The sequence below is a fragment of the Rhinolophus sinicus genome, chromosome 16, assembly GCF_057876585.1.
Source record: "Rhinolophus sinicus isolate RSI-liver-muscle chromosome 16, RSI-T2T, whole genome shotgun sequence".
Lineage (NCBI taxonomy): Eukaryota > Metazoa > Chordata > Mammalia > Chiroptera > Rhinolophidae > Rhinolophus > Rhinolophus sinicus.
The window spans coordinates 27,798,734-27,822,364 of NC_142516.1; the positions used below are offsets into that span (position 1 = coordinate 27,798,734).

General features: G+C 36.7%; 2 protein-coding genes across 3 annotated transcripts in view; one reads left to right on the forward strand and one right to left on the reverse strand.

Annotated features, from left to right (window-relative positions):
* Positions 1-15,103, reverse strand: part of INVS (inversin) — a 117,364-nt gene extending 102,261 nt beyond the window's left edge. The window contains exons 1-2 of one of the 2 annotated variants that reach the window (XM_019729227.3): positions 14,907-15,103; positions 12,020-12,149 (exon numbers count right to left, since the gene is read on the reverse strand). In XM_019729227.3, coding sequence (XP_019584786.3) covers positions 12,020-12,125 — 106 coding nt within the window. In that variant the 5' untranslated portion in view covers positions 12,126-12,149; positions 14,907-15,103. The remainder of the gene's footprint in view (positions 1-12,019; positions 12,150-14,906) is intronic. The other variant, XM_019729229.3, reaches the window with a different exon arrangement.
* Positions 15,104-15,290: 187 nt separating this feature from the next.
* The window catches only part of ERP44 (endoplasmic reticulum protein 44), a 60,106-nt gene continuing 51,765 nt past the window's right edge, over positions 15,291-23,631 (forward strand). The window contains exon 1 of the mRNA XM_019729225.3: positions 15,291-15,540. Coding sequence (XP_019584784.1) covers positions 15,484-15,540 — 57 coding nt within the window. The 5' untranslated portion in view covers positions 15,291-15,483. The remainder of the gene's footprint in view (positions 15,541-23,631) is intronic.

A 23,631-nucleotide genomic window follows, 5' to 3' on the forward strand; every position in this document is an offset into this window, starting at 1 on the left:
AGGGCATACACTAGGCAATGTGGTATGTTTCTGAGAGATACAAAAATGAATCATAGTTGGCTTTCCATTTTAGATAATATGGAGCAAGTGCATATTTTCCTGATTCTCCTGATAATTACAACTAAACACTCCAGACAAAATATACGAAAGGTCAAGAAAACTAGGCATACTGGCTAGGGAACTATGAAACTTCAGGAACAACCTGATGGTGAGTTCCCTGAAGGTTTATTGCCTCCCAGATATACCGTAGTCAGCCTTGGTGCTAAAGTAGCACACCAGAAACACCAATGGGCATAGACACAAAATTCTACAAGAAGCCTACTCTTTCTAGTCAAAAGATTGGCAAGAGGGTAGCCCTGCAGGTATGAACTATTTTGACTATACCGGCTCTACCCAAAGCACATATAACAAAAGAGACTGCAACTCCTTTCCTCCCTGCTGGATTCTGCAGAGAATGTAGGGAGGAGCCCTGTGAACCATGGGGCCTTGAATTAAGCAAAGAATAGCAATGAGGTGGTATCTTACCCCTTCCAAGTAGAGAATGGGGGAGTACTATGGAGAGGCAGAAGCTGGAGAAAGCAGTTCCTTAAATAGACACATGAAGTTGTAGACAACTCTGAGCAGCTCATGTGTGAAACTGATCAGAATCAAAATAGCAAACTCTCTGAGACTTGAACTCTGGGTGGAATATTGCCCAGGTTCTAAATTGGCCTGGGTATCACAGAAATGGAGCAGACCGGAAGAGCCTTACAAGTGCTTAGAAAAATAACTTGACACATGAACCACAGTTCACAAAACTGGAAAGAAATGTTCATTCAAAACCTAAATAGATTGTCAGTCTACTAAAATAGATTTAAATAGGATCCAGAGTCTCATAAGATAATACACAAAATACCCAAGATATAATCCAAAATTACTAGATAAATCAAGAACCAGGAAAATATTTACTTAACCAAGAAAAGACAATCAACAGGCACCAACATCAGGAATATACAGATATTAGAATTATTTGACAAGAATTTTAAAGCAACTATGATAAAAATTATCCAACAAGCAACTATGAATACTCTTGAAACAAATGGAAAAAGACAAAGTCTCAGCAAAGAAAGAGAAACCATAAAAATGAACCAAATGAAAATTTTAGACTAATAAACATTTAATAAATAAGTAAATAACCAAATGAAGTAACCAAAATAAAAACCTCATTCAAAAGGCTCAATAGCAGAATGAAGATGACAGAGGACAGAATCGCTGAACTTTATATAGACCAATAGAAATTATCCGTTCTGAACAACTTACAGAAAATATAGAAACAAAAATAATCAATAGTCGCAGGGTTCTGTGGCACAACAAGAATGTATCTACCATTCATATCATCACAGAAAGAGAGGAAAAGAATGAAGGGCTGAAAATATATTTGAAGGGATAATGACTGGATATTGCCCAAATTTGGTCAAAGACACAAATCTACAGATTTAAGAAGCTGAGTAAAGCTCAAACAGAATAAACCAAAGAAATTCATGCTGAGTCAGTCATAATCAAATTTTTGAAAACTAGAGATAAAGGAAAAAATCCTGAAAGCAGCCAGAGAGAAACAATACATTATTTATAGGGGAACCGCAATTCAAATTATAGTATATTTCTCATGAGAAACTATAGAGACAGAAGGGAATGACAATATTTTTCAAGTGTTAGGTGATGGGGAGAGCTGTCAACCCAGAATTCTACATTTAATACTTGCCTAGGGCTGAGGGGAAAGGGGGAGGCGAAACAGTATTTGACGGGTCATAGCTAAAGGGTCTAGGGTTTCTTTGGGGAGTAATGAAATTGTTCTAAAATCAATTGTGGATGTTTTTACAACTCTGTGAAAATACAAAAAACACTGAATTGTACACTTTAAATTGGTGAATTATATGGTATATATGTATGGTGAATCTCAATAAAGTGGTTACAAAGAGCCTCACTGCATATAAATTAAAATGGACTACTAAGACATTCAAGAAATGCAGAAGAAGATGGGGAAGGGACAAAAGAGGAATAAAAACAGGGAGAACAAACAGTAAACATATAACAAATTGGAAATCTTAAATCCTAACATTAATAATTACATTAAGGTAAATGGTATCAACACATCAGTAAAAAGATAGAGATGGATAAAAAAAGAGGATCCAACTATATGCTATTCATAAGAAACTCACTTGAAATATAACAATATAAGTAGGTTAAGAGTAAAAGAATGAGCACAGACACACCATGTAAACACTAAACAAAAGAAAGCTGAAGTGATTATATTAATATTTGATAAAGTAGAGTTCAGAGCAAAAACAATTACCAGGAACAAATAAAAACATATAATGATAAAAGGGTCAATTCACAATCTTAAATGTGTATGTACCAAACCACATAGCTACAAAATACACACAACAAAAGCTGATAGAATTGTAAAAAAAACACTTGAAAAATTCACATTTATAGTTAGTAACTTCAAGACACCTCTCTCAATAATTGCTTGAGCCACTAAAATGAAAATCCGCAAGCATAAAGAAGAACTGAATAATACCATAAAGCAGCAGAATATAACTAATATTTATTGAACATGTCACACAGCACCAGCCAGATATACAGTCTTTTAAAACACCCATGGGGCATTCACCAAAATAGACCATATATTGGTTCATAAAACAAATGTTAACAGATTTAAAGAAGTAAATCACACAATGTATGTTCTCTGACAGTAATGTATTATAACTAGAATCAATAACAGAAAGATAATGGGAAATCATTGAGTATTTGGGAATTAACACATAGATAATCCAGGGGTTAAAGAGAAAGTCCCAAGGGAACTTAAAAAAACATAATTAAATGAGTGAAAATAAAAATACTGTTTCTACCCTACACATGAGGGGGGCTTAGAAAGAAATATACAGCATTGAATACTTATATTAGACTAGAACAATAGTTTTAAGTCAATGATCTATGCTTCTACCTTAGCTCACTAAAAAAAGCTGAGCTAACTTAACCCTAAACAAGCAGAATAAGTATATAATAAAGGTAAGAGCAGAGATCAAATGAAATTAAAATCAGAAAAACACTAGAAAAAGATCAATGAAGCTAAAAGTTGGTTCTTAGACAATAGCAATAAAATTGGTAAATCTCTGATCAGATTGATCATTAAAAACAAGCACATTGAAATTTCCAATATCAGGAATGAAAGTGGGGACATCACTACAGAGCCCGCAGATATTATAAGGAAAATAAGGGAATATTATAAACAACAAACAATAAACAATTTTATGCCCATAAATTCACAATTTAAGTGAAATGGCAAAAAAATACATAGGTTAATAAAACAGAATCATGAGTACAGAAATAGACTCATACATACGATCAATTGATTTTTGACAAAGGTGCAAAAGCAAACCAATGGATAGTCTTTTAAACACACGGTGCTGGAAATTTTAGAATCCACGTGTAAAAACAAAAACCAAACAAACCCAAAACTCAACCTATACTTTTCACCGTAACAAAAATTATCTCAAAATAAATCACAAATTTAAATGTAAAACCTAAAACTACATAAAAGTTTTAGAAGCAAACAAAGGTGAAAGTCTCTGTGACCTTGGTTTAGACAAAGATTTCTTAGATATGATAACAAAGAACAATCCATTAAAGACTGATAAGTTGGATTTCATCCAAATTAAAAACTCTGTTTGAAAGACTGTTAAGAAAACAAAAAGACAAACCACAAATTTAAATATTTGCAAAACGTGTATCTGAAAAGCCTTCTATCCAGAATAAAGAATTTTTACAAGTGAATAATAAAAAGACAGATGATGAAATTAAGATGGGCAAAGGTCTGAATAAACATTTAACCAAATAGGCATATGAAAAAATGGTCACATCATTAATACACAGGGAAATGCAAATTCTAACCACTCATCTGTGAGAATGGCTAACACAACAAAACCAAAAACAAATCTGACATTACCAAATACTGGTGAGGATGTACAACAACTAGAACTCTCAGATATAATTGGTAGGAATACAAAATGGAAAACGGTCAGTTTCTTATTAAGTTAAATATACACTTACTACATGGCCCAGTAATCTCTCTTCTAGGTGTTTACTCAGAGGAAATAGAAGCATGAAAACTTATGTTCATGATAACTTATGTTCTATTTCCTTTATCTTTAGATTTCAAGATATAAAAACCTGTATGTAGATGTTTATGGAAGTTCCATTTATAATTACTAAAAATTGGAAACATCTCACTTGTCCCTGAACTGGAGAAGGACAAAAGAAACCGTAGTACATCCACACAATGGAATACTGCTCAGCAATAAAAAGAAATGAACAACAGACCCACTCAACAACGGGGAGGGGAGGGGAATCTCAAATGCGTAATGCTAAGTAAAGAACACAGTCTCCGAGAGTATACGTTGTATGATTCACTTACACGGCATTCTGTAAAAGCTTAAACTATAGGGACAGAAAACAGCGTGGTTACCAGGGGCTGAGATGTGGGAGGGACTGGTTATAAGGGGACATGGGAATTCTGGGGTACGATGGAACTGTTCTATATACCTTGTTGTGGTGTTACTACATAACTATATATTTGTTAAAATTAAATAACTGTACACAACAAGGGAGAAGTTTACAGTATTTACTGTATTTATACCTCAATAAACTTTACTTAACAAGAAGAATAACAAAAGATACCATGGCTTCTGCCATGCGCTTTAAGTGAAAACATTTTGCTACTTTCACCACACGTAATGATCAGGTGCTCATATACTAGCTGAGGGTAATCGTATATGAGTTGAGCATGAGAGAAGCCAGTTACTTTTTAGGTGTTTTAGCATGAACTCTGCTCGTGGGGGAAAAATACTGGCCAAATATTTTCTTTGGGGAAATGGAAATTTTAGATAAAGAAAGAGAAGGTGTTGCACTTCTGTCTGAGTTGTTTAGTGCCTGAAACTAAGCTACCTTTTTAGTTCTACATATTTTAATTTATATTTAAATCTTGGATATACTGGGACCCAGAAGTACTTTACAGCTGTTCAGATAACTCACTTTGCTAATCCATGTTTCCACGTAATCTGGTAATAAGGCAAGAAAGGTCATTGCTCTTGAAATTTAAAAGAGCCTTACAAATATATTCAGATTGTGTACACCTCCTGGATGAAGCAGGTGTTCCTTTTCAAAATCTTGGTTTTGAAGATGGAGGCAAGTTTTGCATTTGATGCAACATATGTGATAACGAAAGCCCCTGTGCACAAGTCTTCTGAGTGGTAAAGCAGAGGTAGGTACTATTCTCTCCATAAGGGCCTCCAATATCTAATCCAGAAGGTTCCAGAGATTCTATCGCTGCACTTACAGATAAGGACTGATTTAAACCCAAACTCCTTTACAGAACCAAAACGTATTATAGGTAGAGAATGTTCTTTTTATCGTTTGAGCCCTTCTGGAGTCAAAATGATACTTTCAGAGAATACATATGCCATAATAAGGCTTGTCTCTAGTTGTCTTTTGTGATTAAACAGCTCTCTCTACTAGCATCTTATTTGTTAGTGTTAAACAGACAGTAGTACCTAGTATTAGCAAGAAGATGGTAATTCATATTCTAATTTCCCCCTAGAGTGTGATTCCTCCTCCTCAGAAGCTTTAATAAGGGAGAGGATTTAGGAACTGTGGTCACAAGAACAAATGCTGAGAAACGGAGGCAATCATCACATACTGGGCTAATGCTAACTGATTAGACTTCTCAGGGCCAACGTGAACGCAGCACCAGGGGCTAATAGGTAACTCCACATCGAGGACACAGAGCTTTAGGCCAAATGCTATGCTCTTCCCAAGTCTGCTATAAGATACAGGGAAACTTCAACCTTCTCCTCAATACCTGATATACTTGGTTTCTTATGTAACTGGTAGTTATACTTCCCAACAGAGAAGATTGAATTGTATGTTCCTGCCACTCAATATGTTGTGCCTATAAGGTAAAATTTGTGTATTTGAGGAACCTGAAGGCATGTATCCCCTATTCGTGCAATAGCAGCATTCAGCCTCACTTGGGTCCTGTTTGGAGTTGCTCTAGGGGGACAGTGGCTTTATGGCTAGTTTCTGAGTAATGAAGGTCCTGTCAGGTTCGGAGCTTCCTGGCTAACTGAGGCTGGTGCCTACTCTATCTACCTACTCTATCCTCTTCCTTAGTTTCTTCAATTCTAAGATTCAGCCAATACCTGTCCAGCCTACACAACAGCATATTTTGATGTTCCAGTGAAATGATTTATTTTTTGGAAGTGTTTGGTAACTGCAACATGTACAAATGTAGGGCTTATAATGTACACTAATATTCACTGGGTGACAGTGCACTTAAATTTGCATTGCTGTCAGGAACAGCTAATCTAGAAAGCAGCTGGCTCGTGTGTTGTTTTAATTATTCTGGCAACTGTAGAGAGAGCCTCTAATCCCTGACCAATTGGTGCTTGCCTAGCTGGGGCTGGCATCCTGCATGCGCTCAGTCTGAACATAGCTCAGAAAGCTGAGCTGGACCCTCACTGGAAAGCCGCTGCTCTACTGCATGCAGTTATTTTAAGGTTTGCTGAACCAGAAGAGTCTGTTTGGTTAATGGACTGGTATGTGGGGAAATCAGAGCTCCAACTCCAGCAGTTATAGGAAACGACTGTCACTCCTAGTGACAATTGTGCCAGACTACACAATAGCTCTGGCATCACACTCTCCAACACAAGTAAATCCATCATTCTCTACTGACATCTTATTTGCTTGTTCTGCAATGTTACCTTCGTGTGACATCAAAGATGCATTTCACCTGCTTTCATCTACTTATGTCACATCTTTTGCATTGTCACAGTTTTGGTCATTTAAAAAAATATTTGCTTATTGTTTAAAGGCAACATGAGAACAATGAAAAAGAACACAGGATTCGTAATCAAAAGATTGAGTTTGACTCTCAAATACTTTGATAACTATATTTCAATATAGCTGATTTTCTTTGGATTCCTATACATTATATTTAAGCTCTTAAAAACATATTTCTGAGAAGGGTTCCAAATTGCCAAAAGGGCTTGTAGCACAAAAAAAGTTAAGAAAAATCTAATTTAGATAACCATTAAGTTCATCAGTCAAGGTTAAGACCTAACCAGTTTCCTTATCTCTCTCTTTCTCTCTGATTCACATACGAAGGTGCTTGTGTACGCAAAAAACAGCCCCATAGTTTAGTATTTAAAAGCATGGGCTTTGGAATCAGACTTCCAGGCTTCAGTTTTCTTCTAGTTATTAGAAAAGTTACTTAATCTCTATGCCTCAGTTTCCTCCCATAGGAAATGAGAATAATAGTACCCAAACTCTGTAGTGTTTCGCTATTAAATGAATTAATGAGATGCAAAACACTTAATACAGTGCCTGGCACGTATGACAAATTTATAAATGTTGGATAATTTTATTACTATTAGTAGTATGGATGCATACATACGTAAGTATATTGATATACACCTATGTATGTAAGGAAGCATTTATAAAACATTTAGTGACCCTGACATTTAAGGTCAGGGTTCTTTGGATTCCTATACATTATATTTAAGCTCTTAAAAACATAATTCTGAGAAGGGTTCCAAATTGCCAAAAGGGCTTGTAGCACAAAAAAAGTTAAGAAAAATCTAATTTAGATAACCATTAAGTTCATCAGTCAAGGTTAAGACCTAACCAGTTTCCTTATCTCTCTCTTTCTCTCTGATTCACATACGAAGGTGCTTGTGTACGCAAAAAACAGCCCCATAGTTTAGTATTTAAAAGCATGGGCTTTGGAATCAGACTTCCAGGCTTCAGTTTTCTTCTAGTTATTAGAAAAGTTACTTAATCTCTATGCCTCAGTTTCCTCCCATAGGAAATGAGAATAATAATAATCAGCATGGGCTTTAGTATTTAAAAGCATGGGCGTACGCTTGTGTACGCAACCCTGACATTTAAGGTCAGGGTTGAGGTAAAGGAAGAAATATCCTGAAATAATACCACTACTTACTACTTACGAGGCTCCTTGCATACCTAACTACTGTGTTCGGGAGATGTCATAAACAAGGAGAGAAAATGATACGGGAAGACTTATACTTGCTCAGAACATGCACAGGGCAACAAAAGTTGTGGTGGAATCAGCATGGTGCGGCCTGGTCACTTAACCACTGCCAATAATCCCAAACACTATTAGCAGTAGTGACAATATCAAACATTACACTGTGCATATTTACAAATGATTTAGTTTGGTTTTCACAAAGAAAATAGTATTATTCTTTGTTGTATTTAGAGCTTTTTCAATTCGAGACATCTCTGAAACTATGTAACACTTGATTATTTTATTGGAAGTCCAACCTGATACAACAATAATAGTAACAAGGTTCTAGTTATTGTCTACTATGTCAGGTGTGATGGTATTAGGTTGGTGCAAAAGTAATCGCGGTTTTTGCAATCATTTTTAACCTTTTAAACTGCAATTACTTTTGCACCAACCTGATAGATTTTTTTTGAGATATAATTGGCATGTAACATTATATTACTTTCAGGTGTACCATATAATGATTTGATATTTGTATATACTGTGAAATGATCACAGTAAATCTAGTTAACATCCACCACCACTCATCATTACAACTGTTTTTGTGATGAGAACTTTTAAGGTTTACTCTTAGCAACTTTCAAATATACAATACAGTAATATTAACGATAGATGCCCTAGATGTTTCATAGTCATTATCTCATTTAATTCTCACATAGGCAGAGTATTACAATCTATAGCATGCAGATGAGGAAACTGAGGCTCAAAAAGATTAAGAGGCTTAGTCAAGGTAGTACAGCTAATAAATGACAAAGCCAGAACTCACAACTTAGGTTTACCTGACTTTAAAAATCCATATTCTTTCTACTACACTATATTATATAGGATTAAAATGAATCTACTAAATTCTATTATCAAATATAGCGCTGGTATTCATTCAAATTATCTGAGTTTGATGTTAAGAGAAAAAGCTACATATCTATTAATGATAAACCACAGCATATAAGGATTTTACTATGCATGTTTTTACTTTTAGGTCCCAGGACTAAGCCCTAGTTCATATGAATCTAGGATGTAATAAGTTATGTTAAAACATTAGTCCACTGTATTAGGTTAAAGACTAAAAATTGTTACTAAGATGATGTCTCACTCAGGGAAAGCCTCTTCAATCCTCCTCCAGGACAATGGGCAGCACAGAAAGTGTTCGATATAATTAGTTGTGTATGTAGAAAGAGATGCTCATCTGTTTCCATGGAGTCAAACACATCACTGACATACTTCTCCATGGAAACAGAGAAGGGAAAATAGAAAATGCTAAAGTGAATGAATTCACTGAGCATTTGGTGAGCAAAGATTCAAGAAAAACATAATTCATCTGTAGTACTATGTTACTAGTTTAGAAAAGAGAAACGTGCTACATAAAAGAATATATAATATATATTGAAATGTAAGATGAAACAGTTATTATTTTAGTAGGAATATACAAATTTTGGGAAATACCACAAAGCAAAGGTATTACTGTTTTTGCACCAAAGACATAATGGCAGAATTCTTACAAAATGAGCAATGTTATAGCTCAAAATAAGCAATGAGACAAGATGACAGAATAGGGAACCAATTTATAAATAAATTTATCAGTTTTATATTGGTTTCACATCATCAATTTTCTGTTTTTAAGGATTTTTTTCCTTGGGGAATATAAAAATTATAGGAATATTTCAAGTTTTATTATGTAACACATTAGTTAATTTGTATGACTGAGCATGTGTAAGTATTTTTAATTTATAGCACGCTTCACGTTCTGTTTCCTTCAAAGGTTATATTTTTCATTAAAATAATAAAGAATCCATTTTATAAGATATTTTCTCTTAGGTATTCTGGCTTAAAAAAATTTTTTTTCCATTGGAATTTAGTCCTAACCTGCCTCTCAATTCAATTCAAGTCAATTCAATTCACATTTAATTCTGGCCTTCAAGGTGATTATAGACTTCTTAGAAGGGAAGATACTCAAAATGATTCCAATATTTATTCATTCCCTTAACAAATATTTATCATGTGCCTACCATGTGCCAAGTACTGTGCTGGATCTTGTGAATATAGTGATGAATTAAACAGACAGTCTATACTCATGGAGGCTACTAGCCTACAGAAGAGACACATGAAAATAGTCATACATATAAAAACACACAGTTAGAATTTGAGACAAGTTCTATGACAGGAAACGACAGAGTTCCAAGAGAGAACACAAAGAACAAATTTCACTGAGATTGGATGGTTAGAGCAGGACTCTTTGAAGAAGTGACCTGAATACTGAGATTTGAAGGTTGAGTAAGAGTTAGAGAACGGAGAGAACGGAATTCCAGGCAAAAGCCCTGAGATGGAAAAGGGGTTGGCAAGTTTGAGAAACTGAAAGACAGCAAGTTTTTCTAGGAACAGAGTGGTGAAAGGTGAGATTAGAGAGGGGAAAAGGTATAGGTACACTTTTAAATTAAATTTTATTCCAAATATAATGGGAAGCAATTAAAGAGTTTTGAGTGGGAAAATGACAAAACTGTATACACAATTTTCAGTCCTAGTAAACATGGAACGTTTAGCAAAAAAAGTTCAAAAAGCAGAGTGAAACTATAGTGTTTAAGACCTATACCTCGGTGGTAAAACTATAATGTAATTATTACTATCAAAGTCAAGATAGCAAATTATTCCAAGGGGCAGGGAAGGACATCTAAGGGGCTTCAGGGGAAACGATATCCTGTCTCTCGACTTAGTGGGGCTTACATGGATGTTTGCTTGCTTTATGTTTCTTTGTTAACCTGTACATGTAAGTTGTATGTACTTCTCTATACCTTATTTCAAAATAAGAAAGTATGTTTTTGTACAGCATAGGGAATGTAGTCAAGAATATCGTGCTAGCATGGTATGGTGTCAGATGGGTGCTAGACTTATCATGGTGATCATTTCTTTAGGTGTAGAAATGTTGAGTAACTATGGCGAATACTTGAAACTAATATAATATTGTATGTTAGCTATATTTTAATAAAAATCTTACAAAATATATTTTAAAAAGAGAAGTAGGAGTTCGTTTAGTAGAGAAGAGGGTAAGTGGGAAAAGGGTAGAAAAGAGGAGAGGTAACAGATGTATAAGGAAAAGTAAGAAAAATGCATGGCATATTGGGGAACAGAAAGCCTAGCCAGAGGTTAGGGTGCATGGATAAAAGTTCTTGGAGACACAGGAAAGGTAAGGGTAAAAACAAATTCTGAAGGAACAAATATGAAAGTTCAAGTATTATGGACTTTATTTTAAAGCCCAAGTTGTCAATCATGATGTAACCAGACACTGGTGTGTAAAATGGTCACAAATAACATACATTTTTATTTTACTTATTTTTCTTTGGGACTAATGACTTGTGGGTTTTACAACTCTGGAAAATTCTTATCCATCGTGTCCCGGAATACTGTCTCTCTCCCATGCACCTTGTTCTCTCTTTCTAGAACTTCTATATCTCTATACATATGATAGGTAGAACACTGAATCAATTTCAATCAGTTGAATCAATGATAGAGAGGATACTGAATCAATTTTCAATCATTAACATTTAAAAATATTTGTAAACTTTAGTATTTTTGGTATATATTAAATGTTAAAGATCATTATCTACTATCTCATTCTAGATCTTTGTTATCACAAAGATGAATTCTCTTCGCACCTTAGAGTACATATCCAGATTCAATACCAAATACGCCGATATTTCTCAAGTACTTTTCACCTAATCCTAATCCATATTTTTAAGTTTCAGGACTTAATTTCTTTCTTGTTCAAGTTCTGGAACAAAATGTAAATAATAATGTATTTTTATTAAAATGTGTAAGTACAGTGCGAATTAAAATTAAGATTAGCAAACTTCCTTAGGACAAAGAGTTATTTTTAAAGCTTCGGTATTTACAGGGACTGCTTACCTATGATGAGCCTGTGAAGAGCACTCTTATCTCCATTAATAGCAGCAGCATGAACTTGGGATGCTAATGAGGAGCCAGTAAAGAACAAGTTCTCTGACCTGTTCATAGTCTTCTCAACAACGGGACCAACCTGAAACGATGATGGAAACAATGAGCATATGCAGGAATCATTTCTGAAAGCTGTCTCATCAGTTCTAAGTAGGTCTATTATAAATGTGGTTTACTAGAATACGTGACTAGAATTCAAAAAATCTGCCATCCTAAGATTGCCATCTGTACAAGTTGTACAAGTTGCTCATCCGTAAAATAAGAGATTTTAGATGCTTCTAAGACCTTTGTCAGGAGCTATCTGAGGGAATAAAAAAAGGGAGGAGGCTCAATATTTAACATTAGGCACAGGGCCCAGAAACCACATTGATTTCTAAGTTATTTCTAATAATACAGGTAATTTGATTCCACATAACACTAAAAATTAGAATTGGTACTGAGAATAAAGGTGACAGCCAAGCCACCAACTAGGTATGATGTGACCTTAATTGTTAGGTCAGAATTAACTAGGTTTAAGTGCTAAATTAAAAAGTACCTAGTTCTTTCTTTCATGCAGACAAAAGGAGGAATTTTTATTTGTTCTCTCCTTTCCTATGTCCACCAGGGATACAAACCTAGCTTGAGATCTTGACCTTAGGATCTTACTTGGAACACCATACCCTTAGGATTAACCATATTTCATTAAGGAAAATTTTGTTCTGACTGGTAGTCAGATAGATGTGGTTTGCTAGAACCGCCTAGAAATGCATTTTCTGCATAGGAAAATAGTGAATTCTCTATCATAAGAGTATGTAAGCAGAGGCTGGATTATGTCAGAAGTGCAGCAAGAATTCAAGCACCTGATGGAAAGAGGGGTAGTTTGCATCAGTGATCTTAAACTTCTTTCCTAAACACAAGATGTTAGATCAAAGTTTCAAAGTTGAATGTCTGCAAGAACCACGGAGGTTAAAAACTGTAAGAAACACAGGGAATCATGGGGATCACGGTACACTAGAGCATGCATACTTATCTAAAGAGAGCAGCTATTAACCAGCTACACTTAATAGCTGTCATAAGGTAGTTAGGCCCTCTTCTTATTTTACCAAAAAGAGTCACTCCACTTTCTGTGACTCCCGAGAATCTGAAAGTTTTGTAAGACAAACTTATCACTATTGATGAGCTAGTACTTGTGTTGTCATTGACAAGGATTTTAGGTTCAAATTCTGCCTTAGAGGGAAAGTGTTTTCATTTTGGTCAAGGTCAGCTCTTCACATCTTTATTTTTTATGGACATTGAGAGACACTGCCGTCATTCTTAGCGTTACTGTCATGTCACAAAAAACCACTGTCATATGCAGGATTATATTAAAGTGACTTGAAAGAAGATATAAAAGAGGGATGGAGGTGGAAACACCATAGAGGAGTAATTGAACTTGGGCTCTAGGCCTGGTTAATAACAAGCAGCATGCCCTTAGGCTAACTCACCTCTGATTTTCTGTAAAAGATGAAAATGGAAAAGGTAGACAATGTTGATTCATTCAACAAGTTGAGTATCAGCTAGGTGCTAGGCACTGTTCTAAACTCTAATACATGTCATTTTAGATTCTAAGTGATCAGAGTTTTAGGCCCATCAGAATCACACACACAAGAAATACCCCCAAACTCTTGATACTCTTTGTAAATACACTAAAAATTAGATCTCAGTTATAGTTATATATGTTTCACCAACAGGCATATAGTTAGTGTTCAGTAAATATTTGTTGAATGAAAAGTTACAGGCTGAGTACTAAGTCCAGAGGGTAAGCAGGATCAAAATTTAATTTCTTGGAGTAATAAGTTCATACTCATGAGTATCGGCTCTTTTTAAATTCCTCATCTCTATCTCCTCTGTCAGAGAGGCAGGTGTGTGGTATACAGAGCAGCCCACTGGATTGGGAAACAGGAAAACTAACTAAAAGTAGTGGCTTTGCCACTGTCTAATTTTGTCACCCTGGGAAAGTGATGCTCTAAGGTCTTTTTTTTTCCAGCTCAAATGTATTTTTTTAGCTATTGTATTTTGGAAATAATATTTATAGATGAAAATCAAAACCAGTCAATTATAAAATGCTATAAAATGCAAAGGTATCATTATCATTACTAATTATAAAACAAGCTAGTGTAATAAATGCTCTAATAATTGTAACTGTACAAAACTAGTGGTGCTGTAGTCACTACCAAAGGAATAGTAAATCTGATTAGGACTAAAGGGTGGCAGCTTGGGAAGTTCTCAGAGAGTGTGACATTTGAGATGGAATTCCAGATAGAAAAGGGGTTACAAGGCCATTCCAGGCGGCAGGAGAGCTGGAGCAAAGGCAAAGCATAGGGAGAACCACAAAAAGCAGAATGCCTCCTGGGGACTTAGTGATTGTTTGGCTACCATTTGGGGCACGTAAACCTGGCTGGGTATTTGTAGATGAGGCTGGAGAGCTAACTGGGACCAGGTCAAGAGCCTCAACTGCTTGGCTAAGGAATTTCGTAATTATCTTGTGGGGAATGATCCATGCATTATTAGCAATCACTCTTCACACGTGAACTTTTCAGTTTACAACGTGCTTTCCCATCCTATCCCATAGCTGTTCCTCACACAAGCCCACAGACACAATTAGGGATAAGGGACAATCATTTACTTATTCAACTGAGACCGTGAGAAGCCTCCGACTTTATAATGCAGTAATTAGCACAGAAAGAAGAGGCAGCAGGCGAGGAGGCCAGTGATGGAGGCTCAGGCCACAGCCCAGGCCAGGAGGGCCGTGAGTCTAAGGCAGGGTACAAGCCAGTACAGATCGATCCGAGCCTCCCCATCCAGGCCCCCTCCTACTCACCCTTGCCTCCTCCAGGACTCACGTCCTGGGGGCGGCTCCAGGAGGCACGACCCCCACCGGGCCGCCCCTCCAGCCAGGACAGTACACTACGTCCGGCTGGGACAGACCCCACCGTGCTGAAACTAACAGAGCACCTCGGGAGGCCGTACGAGACTCTCAACCGCACAACTTTCTGGGAATTGTGGTTCCCACCCTCTGAAACACAGTGGTACACCCGCTCTCCGCCCTTTTTATCCCACAAGGCCCCGCGCGTAAAGGACTCTGTGGTCCTGGGCGAAGAGCCTTATGGGAAATGAGTTCTGGATGCCCGGTGACGTGCTCAGTGAGAGTGGTGCAGGACTACATTTCCCGATATGCTCAGAGGTGGGCAGGACCCGGAAGTGAGGGTTGCGAGGCCTCTCTGGAAGTTGTCCCGGGTGTTCGCCGCTAGAGCTCCGGGTCGAGAGGACGAGGTGCGGCTGCAGGGAGAAACCTCCGCTGCTGCCGGCTCCCGGAGCCAAGCCCTTTCTTAACCTAACCCAACCCTGCCCAGTCCAAGCAGCCAACGCCTGTCCCTGCCGCGGATCCCAGCGTTACCATGAATCCTGCAGTCTTCCTATCCTTACCCGACTTGAGATGCTCCCTGCTGCTCCTGGTGAGTGAGTGAAGGAATGACAGACACTTCATTAGACGCAGGGACGTTTTCCCTTACTCGCCGAGGGGGACCACAGCCGCTCCTACCCCTGCTTTCGTATCTTTCTCTCCGGTAGCAAGGAGTGCACCCTCCTCCGCTGCCCTCACTCTTGGCATCCGTCTATCCACTCTCCAGGCCCAGGGTCCCCGAGGCCTGAGAAACCATGGTCGGAGGTTGGGACCTGTAAATAGAGTTATCCTGGAGGAAGGATACATGGGTGGGTCACAGCGAGGAGCTCCCCCTTTCTCCGGAGTACGGAGTTTGTTTCAGTCTCCAGGGCTCCTGGACCGGGTGGTAGCCTGAATCGAAAAGGACGGGGGGATAGACCTACTGTCCCCTCTTACCCCCTCCTTTTGGAAAGGGTGTGAGGCCGACAGGTGCTGGGGTCGTGTGAATCTCACTCTAGAGTCTTGAAACGGTGCCCGGGTTGGCAGAGCCTCTGTTGTGGCTTGATATGATTGGTTGGGAACCCGGAACTGGAGACTGGTTTGGTCTCCACTGGGGAAATAAAGGTGGAAGCTATTATTAAGCTGAAAGCCTCAGCTCAAGGCCTCCCTCAATTTTTGTTACAACCGTTTTCCTCCCAATTTAAGTAGAGTTCTTCTTCTGTGCTCCTGATTTGAGAATGACCAGATCTTTTGTATACATAAGCATTCATTTCTTAACTCCTTCACCTGCTCAGCTCCATCCCATCATAAAGGAATCTTTCCTCTGTCTCTTTCCTCCAAAGTACATAATGAGTGTGCAACGCAAGTAAGCCAGGGGGCAAGTCAAATTGAGTGAAGGACTCACTCCAAAAGTGAAGGACTCAACTCCACATGGGAAGAAGTGACATATGTGTATTGAGCTGTTACTGTAATACAATATTTGAAAACAGTTTAATTGTAGCAGATTTTTAAAAAGCCAAATTTAAGCTAGACATTAAGTCAAAGGTACTTTTTTTTTTTTTTTTTTAATTTTGGAAACATGATTGACTCAGGCTCATATAGCTAGTTACCAGCAGAACAGGGACTTGATCAGGTCTGTTGACTTGCAGTGCTTATTTCACCATATTACATTAAATTTTTAATATTTGTGTTTAAAATAGTTTCTGTTTCTCCTCCTTTTCACTCTGTGATTTGCAAGTCATACAGTACTTGGACCTGTTCAGAGGAAAAACTGTATGAAAAACTAAAGGGGATGTCGAAGTACTTCTGAGAACTAAAGGTTGTATATAAACACGATAATGTTAATTGATAAAATGTCTTATTGACACTTCTTATACCGTAATGAAGGAGTTCTGTAAAGAGGGAAATATTCTGTATAGAGCTGGTTCTTGGTAATTTCAATATACAATGTGGCTCTCTTTTCCTTCTAGAAGTACTGGAATAATACTTATTGTTATTAGAGAGCATTCTCTCTTTTAAAGATTCTAGATAATATTCTTTTCCTTGTCCATAAAATGGCCTGAATATGGGTTGTCTGCCAGAAATTACTTTTAGGTTACCAAAACATGTGAAGGGAAAAAAATCTTAAGACATTTGAAAGAAAAGTTGAAACAATGAATAGGAAAACTACATCAGATACTCTTTTCTGGAATGGTAAGTTTGGTTGTAGAGCTAAGTTTAAGAAGGAGAAAGAATTTATTTTGAAATAACTCATGCTTTTTATAGAAAACCAAATCCTGTTAAATATAAAAAAGAGGGAATTTTTTCTAATAATTTTAAAATCTAGTTAACATTTTGTATATATAAATAAATGTAGAGGAATAGAAACTTAGAAGCTGTTTTAGAGAATACCTATAAAGATTAATGGGCTGGAAAATAAAGCCAAGAAAAGGTTTAATAAGCCGAAATTTCAAGACAAGCTAGATTCAGTTGGAACACAGTGTATACCAAAGTAGTTTTAATAATCACATACTAGTTATCACATATTTATAAAACATCTGTCTAATCATAATTTGAGTTACTTATCTAACTGGTAATTATGTCCTAGTGATGGAACCTGCTTACTCAGTATCTTTCCTGTCTGAAAAAATATCCTTTATCTTCCCCAATGTACTTTGTTCCTCCTCCCTCACTTCCCCTTTCAGACTTCATTTATTCCCTCCCACATGCAGCCACTGAATATCCAAATTCCCACCTAACTGAGGTCATCATTTTTTCCTTAAACATCCTGCTCTAAAAAGCCATTTATTCTCCTACTACAATATTTTTTTTCAGGCAAATTATAGCTCAGCTCTAAAGAACTAGATCTGTTCAGACTTAGTGATGTTCATAAGATGACAGCTGAAACATATAATCCTAAGCTTCTGTAGGCAAGTAGTTTTCCCCGATCTCAAAGGCATTTTGGAACATACCACTTTATACCTAAGAAGCCTTTCTGGGATGGGTACCTAAACACAAAAGGTTAGTGTGATATTTTTCTCCCCTGGCCATATAAACAAAATTATTAAAAATGTACAGAAGGTACACATACAAGGATATTCACTGCAAATCTCCAAATACATCCTCAGGTAACTTTTCTAGAATTATATTTCTTGGATCATATAGTATGTCTGTTATTTAGGATTCCTGATACATTGTACCAAATTGCTCTACTGAAAATATACATTGTACCAATATGTATTCCATTAACAGTGTATGAGTATGCAAACTGCCTCCTCACTTGCTAATCAATCAGTGGGTGTTTTTGTAATGTGCCAGTTTAGTAGACCAAAACTGATAATCTGATTTAAATATACATTTCTTTGATTACAACCAAAGTTGAATATTTTTTCATATTTATTAACCATTTATAATTGTGTGTATGTAATGTAAGTGTCCATGTTATTTGCCCTTTTTCAAAAAGATGATTTACTTCCTCCAGTAATTCAGAATAGATGTACTTACAAGATACAGTTTAAAAAACAATGGAAAGTGTTACTTTGTCTATTCATTTAGTGTGCCTTCAAGAGGTAGTGTAGTGCAAAGAATGCTGGACTAGATGTCAGGGCATCTATGTACAAGTTCCAAGTCTTTCATATACTTAATGCTTTCACTTTGGATAAATCACCGAAGTAAAATTTTTAGTCCAGAAGGTAAGCACACTGGATTTAATGATTCAGTGATTCTGTGTTTAGTCTGTTTTGTTTTTCAAAAAGGATATTCATCTAACTCCCCTAATAATAGACTTTTTATTTGATTGGGTATTTCCTCAAAAAAACTCTGCTAGTTTTTCAACAAGTTGCAGGTCTGTGCCCCTCACCCTTATCCAGTGTAAGGAATAGCATGGTTTGGTCACTGCTTTCCTGATACTGACCATTGCTGTGCTGTTTCATCTAATCAAGTAAGTGATTAAAAACAGTATGACTTTTCACAGCATTTATTGATCTGTAGCCTACCTTTCATTCCATAGAGAGGAACTATCTGTGGCCCAGGCTGCAAGAACTTTTAATTTCATTGGTATTATTCTTTCCTCCTGTCATTTGAATGCCTACGTACTATCTACAATGGAAGAAAAAGAATATTGAGATGCATGTCATGCTTCTAAGAAATTTATAATTTGGTGGGGAGAGAAGATGTGTATGTAAATAATTAGAATTTCAAAAGGAACGTGATAGGATGCCCTTAAGGTATTGTAGAAGTGGGTTATAGATCTTGCTACACAGAAGTGTGGTTGGGAGCCTAGGGATCTGTATTACCTGGGAGATTCTGGCATTTTCCTCCCAGGCTACTGAGGCAGAATCTGCCTTTTTACAGTGTACCTGGCTGATTCATATATGCCCATTAAAGTATGAGAAGGACAGCTTCTCATGTTTGAAAGAGACAAAAGACGTACTTCGCAATGGGAGAATCACAGAAGTCTTGAAGAAAGCTGAGAGTAGGGCCTCGAAGGGTTAAATTGATGGGTTTATTTTCAGTCTTCAATGGAATGAATAAAAAGGGTTGGATAACTTACTAAATCTAATACCTGTTTTTTTTTTTGTTTTTTTTTAAAGAAGTCTTGCTATATGGCTTGCTGACATGGCCAGATGTCAGAATTGGCCCTAAAGACGCTAGAAAATCCTTTGGCCAGTTTCCATTAGAACAGCTCATTGTTACCTTAGCCAAAATAAAAATCATGGTCTTTAGCGGATTCTCACTGGCATTCCGATTATTCCATTCAAGAGGGGAGGGAAAAGTGCACTTAGGAGAAAGAAGTCTTCGTGTGTAATGCCATGGATCTCAGGTCTTGGCTCTGTCCTTGACAGACTGAAATAAAATTCTGACTGCTTTGATTCCCTTGGTGATATTGTGGTCAGATCTCTCATTCCTCCAGCCCTGTGATTTTTCGCATTATGTTGAAGCTTGAGCATTGTGTTTTAATGTATGTAATTTTTAGTCACCTGAGTTTGTAGACATGAACATTACTAATATAATAATGAAAAGAAGGAAGAAATCATCTCAGAAAATCATTCTACCGTGTTTCCCCCAAAATAAGACCTAGCTGGACCATCAGCTCTAATGCATCTTTTGGAGCAAAAATTAATATAAAACCTGGTATTATGTTATGTTATGTTGTATTATACCCGGTCTTATATAAGACCGGGTCTTATATTAAAATAAAACCAGGTCTTATTTCTATAGGACTCTACATTAGTGTCTTGCTCAGTTTAGTAGGTGGGAAGGGATATAGGAACCATGAGTAGATTACATGCAATTGTAATGACTGAAGTTATAGTTGTCTAGAGTTGTGTTTTCAGAAGAATATTCAGTTTAGGAGTCAGAGATTTGGGCCCAAACCTTGGATCTGCTGCTCCTTACCTTTGTTTTCTTGCCTATTAACTCGTGAAGACTAATACAAGTATTATATCTGACTCAGGAGGGGTTATTTGCATGCTTCTATGATTTTGTGTACTAAAAAATGGTAAAAAGCTATCACAATTTCTTATTCTTAGATCTCAGTTTCTAGTACAATACCTTACAGAGGTTAAGTGCTCAGTAATAATTGTTAAGTGTATGGGAAGAAGAAGTGGTAGAGCTAGGGTAAGGAGGGTAAGGAATGCATAGCAAGTTGAAGTTTGTAAGAATCACTGAGAAGGTGAGCCTTGAAGTGGGTGAGGCAGTTAGTCATTTGGATTTCTTCAGGGAAGAGCCTCCAGGGAGGGTGTTAGCGCGTGCAAATTCCCTAATGTGAGACTGTCCCAGGCCTATTCAAGGAGTGGCAAAGATGGCAATGTGGTTGTCATACTGTGAATAAGCTACAGCATATTGAAAGATTAAGGCATGTCGCTAAAACATTTTCACAAAACTGTACTGATTTCTTGCTATGTACGTTGTTTGCTGATATTTTCTTTTTTTCTATTCTCTGCTTAATTTAAGTTTTAAAAGTTGCTGATCTGACCCAATAAGGTAGAACTTCCTAACAGGGTTGGTGATAATATTGATCTCCGTAGCCCATGGCCCAAATGCCTCTGCTGGGAGTAGCCTTGGCTGTTCACCCCAGCGTCCCCCCAGTGTGTCTCTGTGTGTGACAGGGTGGGTCACAACCTGTAGTTGTCACAACTTAAAATGTTAAAACAAAAGATTTCCGGATACATTTTTTGATTCCTGAAAGCAATATGCTTTCACAGTATAGGAAAGCATCATGAAGAAAAAAGCGCGTACCCCAACTATTGATAACAATTTCACGTACAGCACGGAGGTTAGGAGTGCCGACCTCCCGCACAGTTGCAGATCCGGATATAACTTTTGACTCCTCCGAAACTATACTGATACTCTATTGCTGACCGGAAGCCTTACCGATAGTACACAGTCTATTAACACATATTTTACATGTTATTTTTATTATATACTGTATTCTTAAAGTAAGCTAGAGAAAAAAATGTTATTAGAAATCATAACACAAATACATTTACAGTACTATATGTATTTATTGAAAAAAAAACCATGTACACATGGTTCAAATCCATGTTGTTCAAGGTCAACCATATAGCCTTACATTTTTTTCTGTGTATATTTGAAAGGACTTTTAATAGTAACATGTATATTTTGAACAAGGTAGGGTTGGGCTCTTGCTTTTGTTTGATCCTGGTGTAGAGTGTTAGACCACTGGTTACGTGGGAATCTAGAAGGAAAAGATGCCCACGTGTGTACATGTATTTGTACTCGTACAACTTGGAAATGACACCTAGCTTGACCACTTAATGTAAAAAAGTTATTTAACTTTTCTGAACTTCCATTTTCTCGCCTACCAAATGGGGATAAAGAACTCTACTGTAGAGTTCTGGGAAGACAAAAATGAGACTCTTTGTGAATGAGTCCATGGTACGCTGTAGGCACTTAAACTTTTCTGGTTTCTGCCACATACTACATGCTCAGCAAATGCTTAGATGAAGGAATCAGCGAATGAATGAATGAATGAATGATTGATTCCTCCCCCCCCTTTTTTTTTTGTATTTTCAAATTGTCCGTGCGTGGTATTAAAATTGTGTGCACTAACATAATGAGCTGGTGTGACTACTTTCAGGCCCTGTGCTCTTCTAATGCTGATACTGCACCATCGTTACTGTACTAACAAAAGCAGCCTATCAATGTGACTATTAAGTCAACAATTTATCTGCCTACCTGTTTTATAACTATTTAGTTTTGTACTTAAATTCAGTATAAATGATGAAAATAGTTTATGGAAATAGTTGTATTTTGTTGTATAGGCCATTGATTTTAGAATTAAAAGAGACCTGGGTTTGAACGCACTTCAGCCACTAGTTTGGACAAGTTACTTAGCCTAGTTGAGTCTTATAATTTAACAAATAACTGCACTTACTATATGTCAGATACTGCAGAGTTTCATTTTCTTCATTTGTAAAATGGGAATCAAATAATTCCTACCTTTGCTTTAGAGTTGCTATGATGATGTGAAAAATAAAATTAATATGTATGTTTGTAAACAGTAAATATAAGTTGTTACAATTGAAATATTTTTGTGTGCTTCAAGCATATGTTTGTACTTGGGATTCTTTTCCCAGAAGATTAGGTATGCAATGTACATCCCTGTCAGGGAGAGTTGATGCATTATGGAAATAGTTCTAGGATCTGTAATTCCAGGATAACTGACAATACTAGAAGGTAGAGTGACTTCAACGCCAGAAAGTCCTATTTAGTTCATTCCTGGCCCTCAAATTTCCTATTTTAAACGTGGGGGTTATTATTTCACACAGTTGTATGGTTAAGATACATACATGTATCATATATCATATAGTGCTTTATATATATGTGGTACTCTCTCTGTATACATATATGTATGTATGTATAGTATTTTGCATCGTCTGGCATACAGGACATATTTTTATTTTGTAAGGTAGTGAATAGAGAAGGAAAGCTTGGCAGCGGATGGGGTTGTCATGAAATGGAGAAAGGACCTTGGAGGAGGATAGTGCTTGTGCTGACTTCTTTCTGGGCTTGTTCTGCCTTTTTAACCCTCTGAAATGAGTAAATGAGGCTTTTTATTTTAAAAGTCTGATTCTAAATATTAGTGGTTTCTTAAAGTACATATTAAGTTGTCTCTTTCCCCGGTGAGTTATGATGTAAACTTATTTAAAAAGTGACAAGTGCTACTATGATTGATAGAAATAAAAATCTAACTTGATATGCTTTTCTGCTTTTAATGCAAAAGCTAGTAAATTCCTGTAAGTGGTATAAATGAAGGTGGGGAAACATGCTTTATGTTGTGCACATTACTTTGTACACTCAAAATCATTCAAAAATTATCTCTGACTGTTGTAACTGAATAGGTATTTGGAAAATGATGATGAGTTTTAAAAATATATAATCTTTCTCTAGCTGAATTTAGTAAGGGAAGAGATTATCACAGCCGACTTTGGTTCACTGAAAAGATGCAAATAAAAATTCTATTTGTGTAAGGGTGGAAGGTCTCAAATTGCTGGTTGTACAGCTTCATTTTTCCCTATAAACCTAACTTACAGATACCATAGTTACCCTTAAATATTGCTTCCAGTGGTTTGTAAAGTTATTTACACACAGCATGTATAATATCTACTACTTTTAGTAAGTTTTGGCCATTAAACTAAATCTGTTTATATGTTTGATGAAA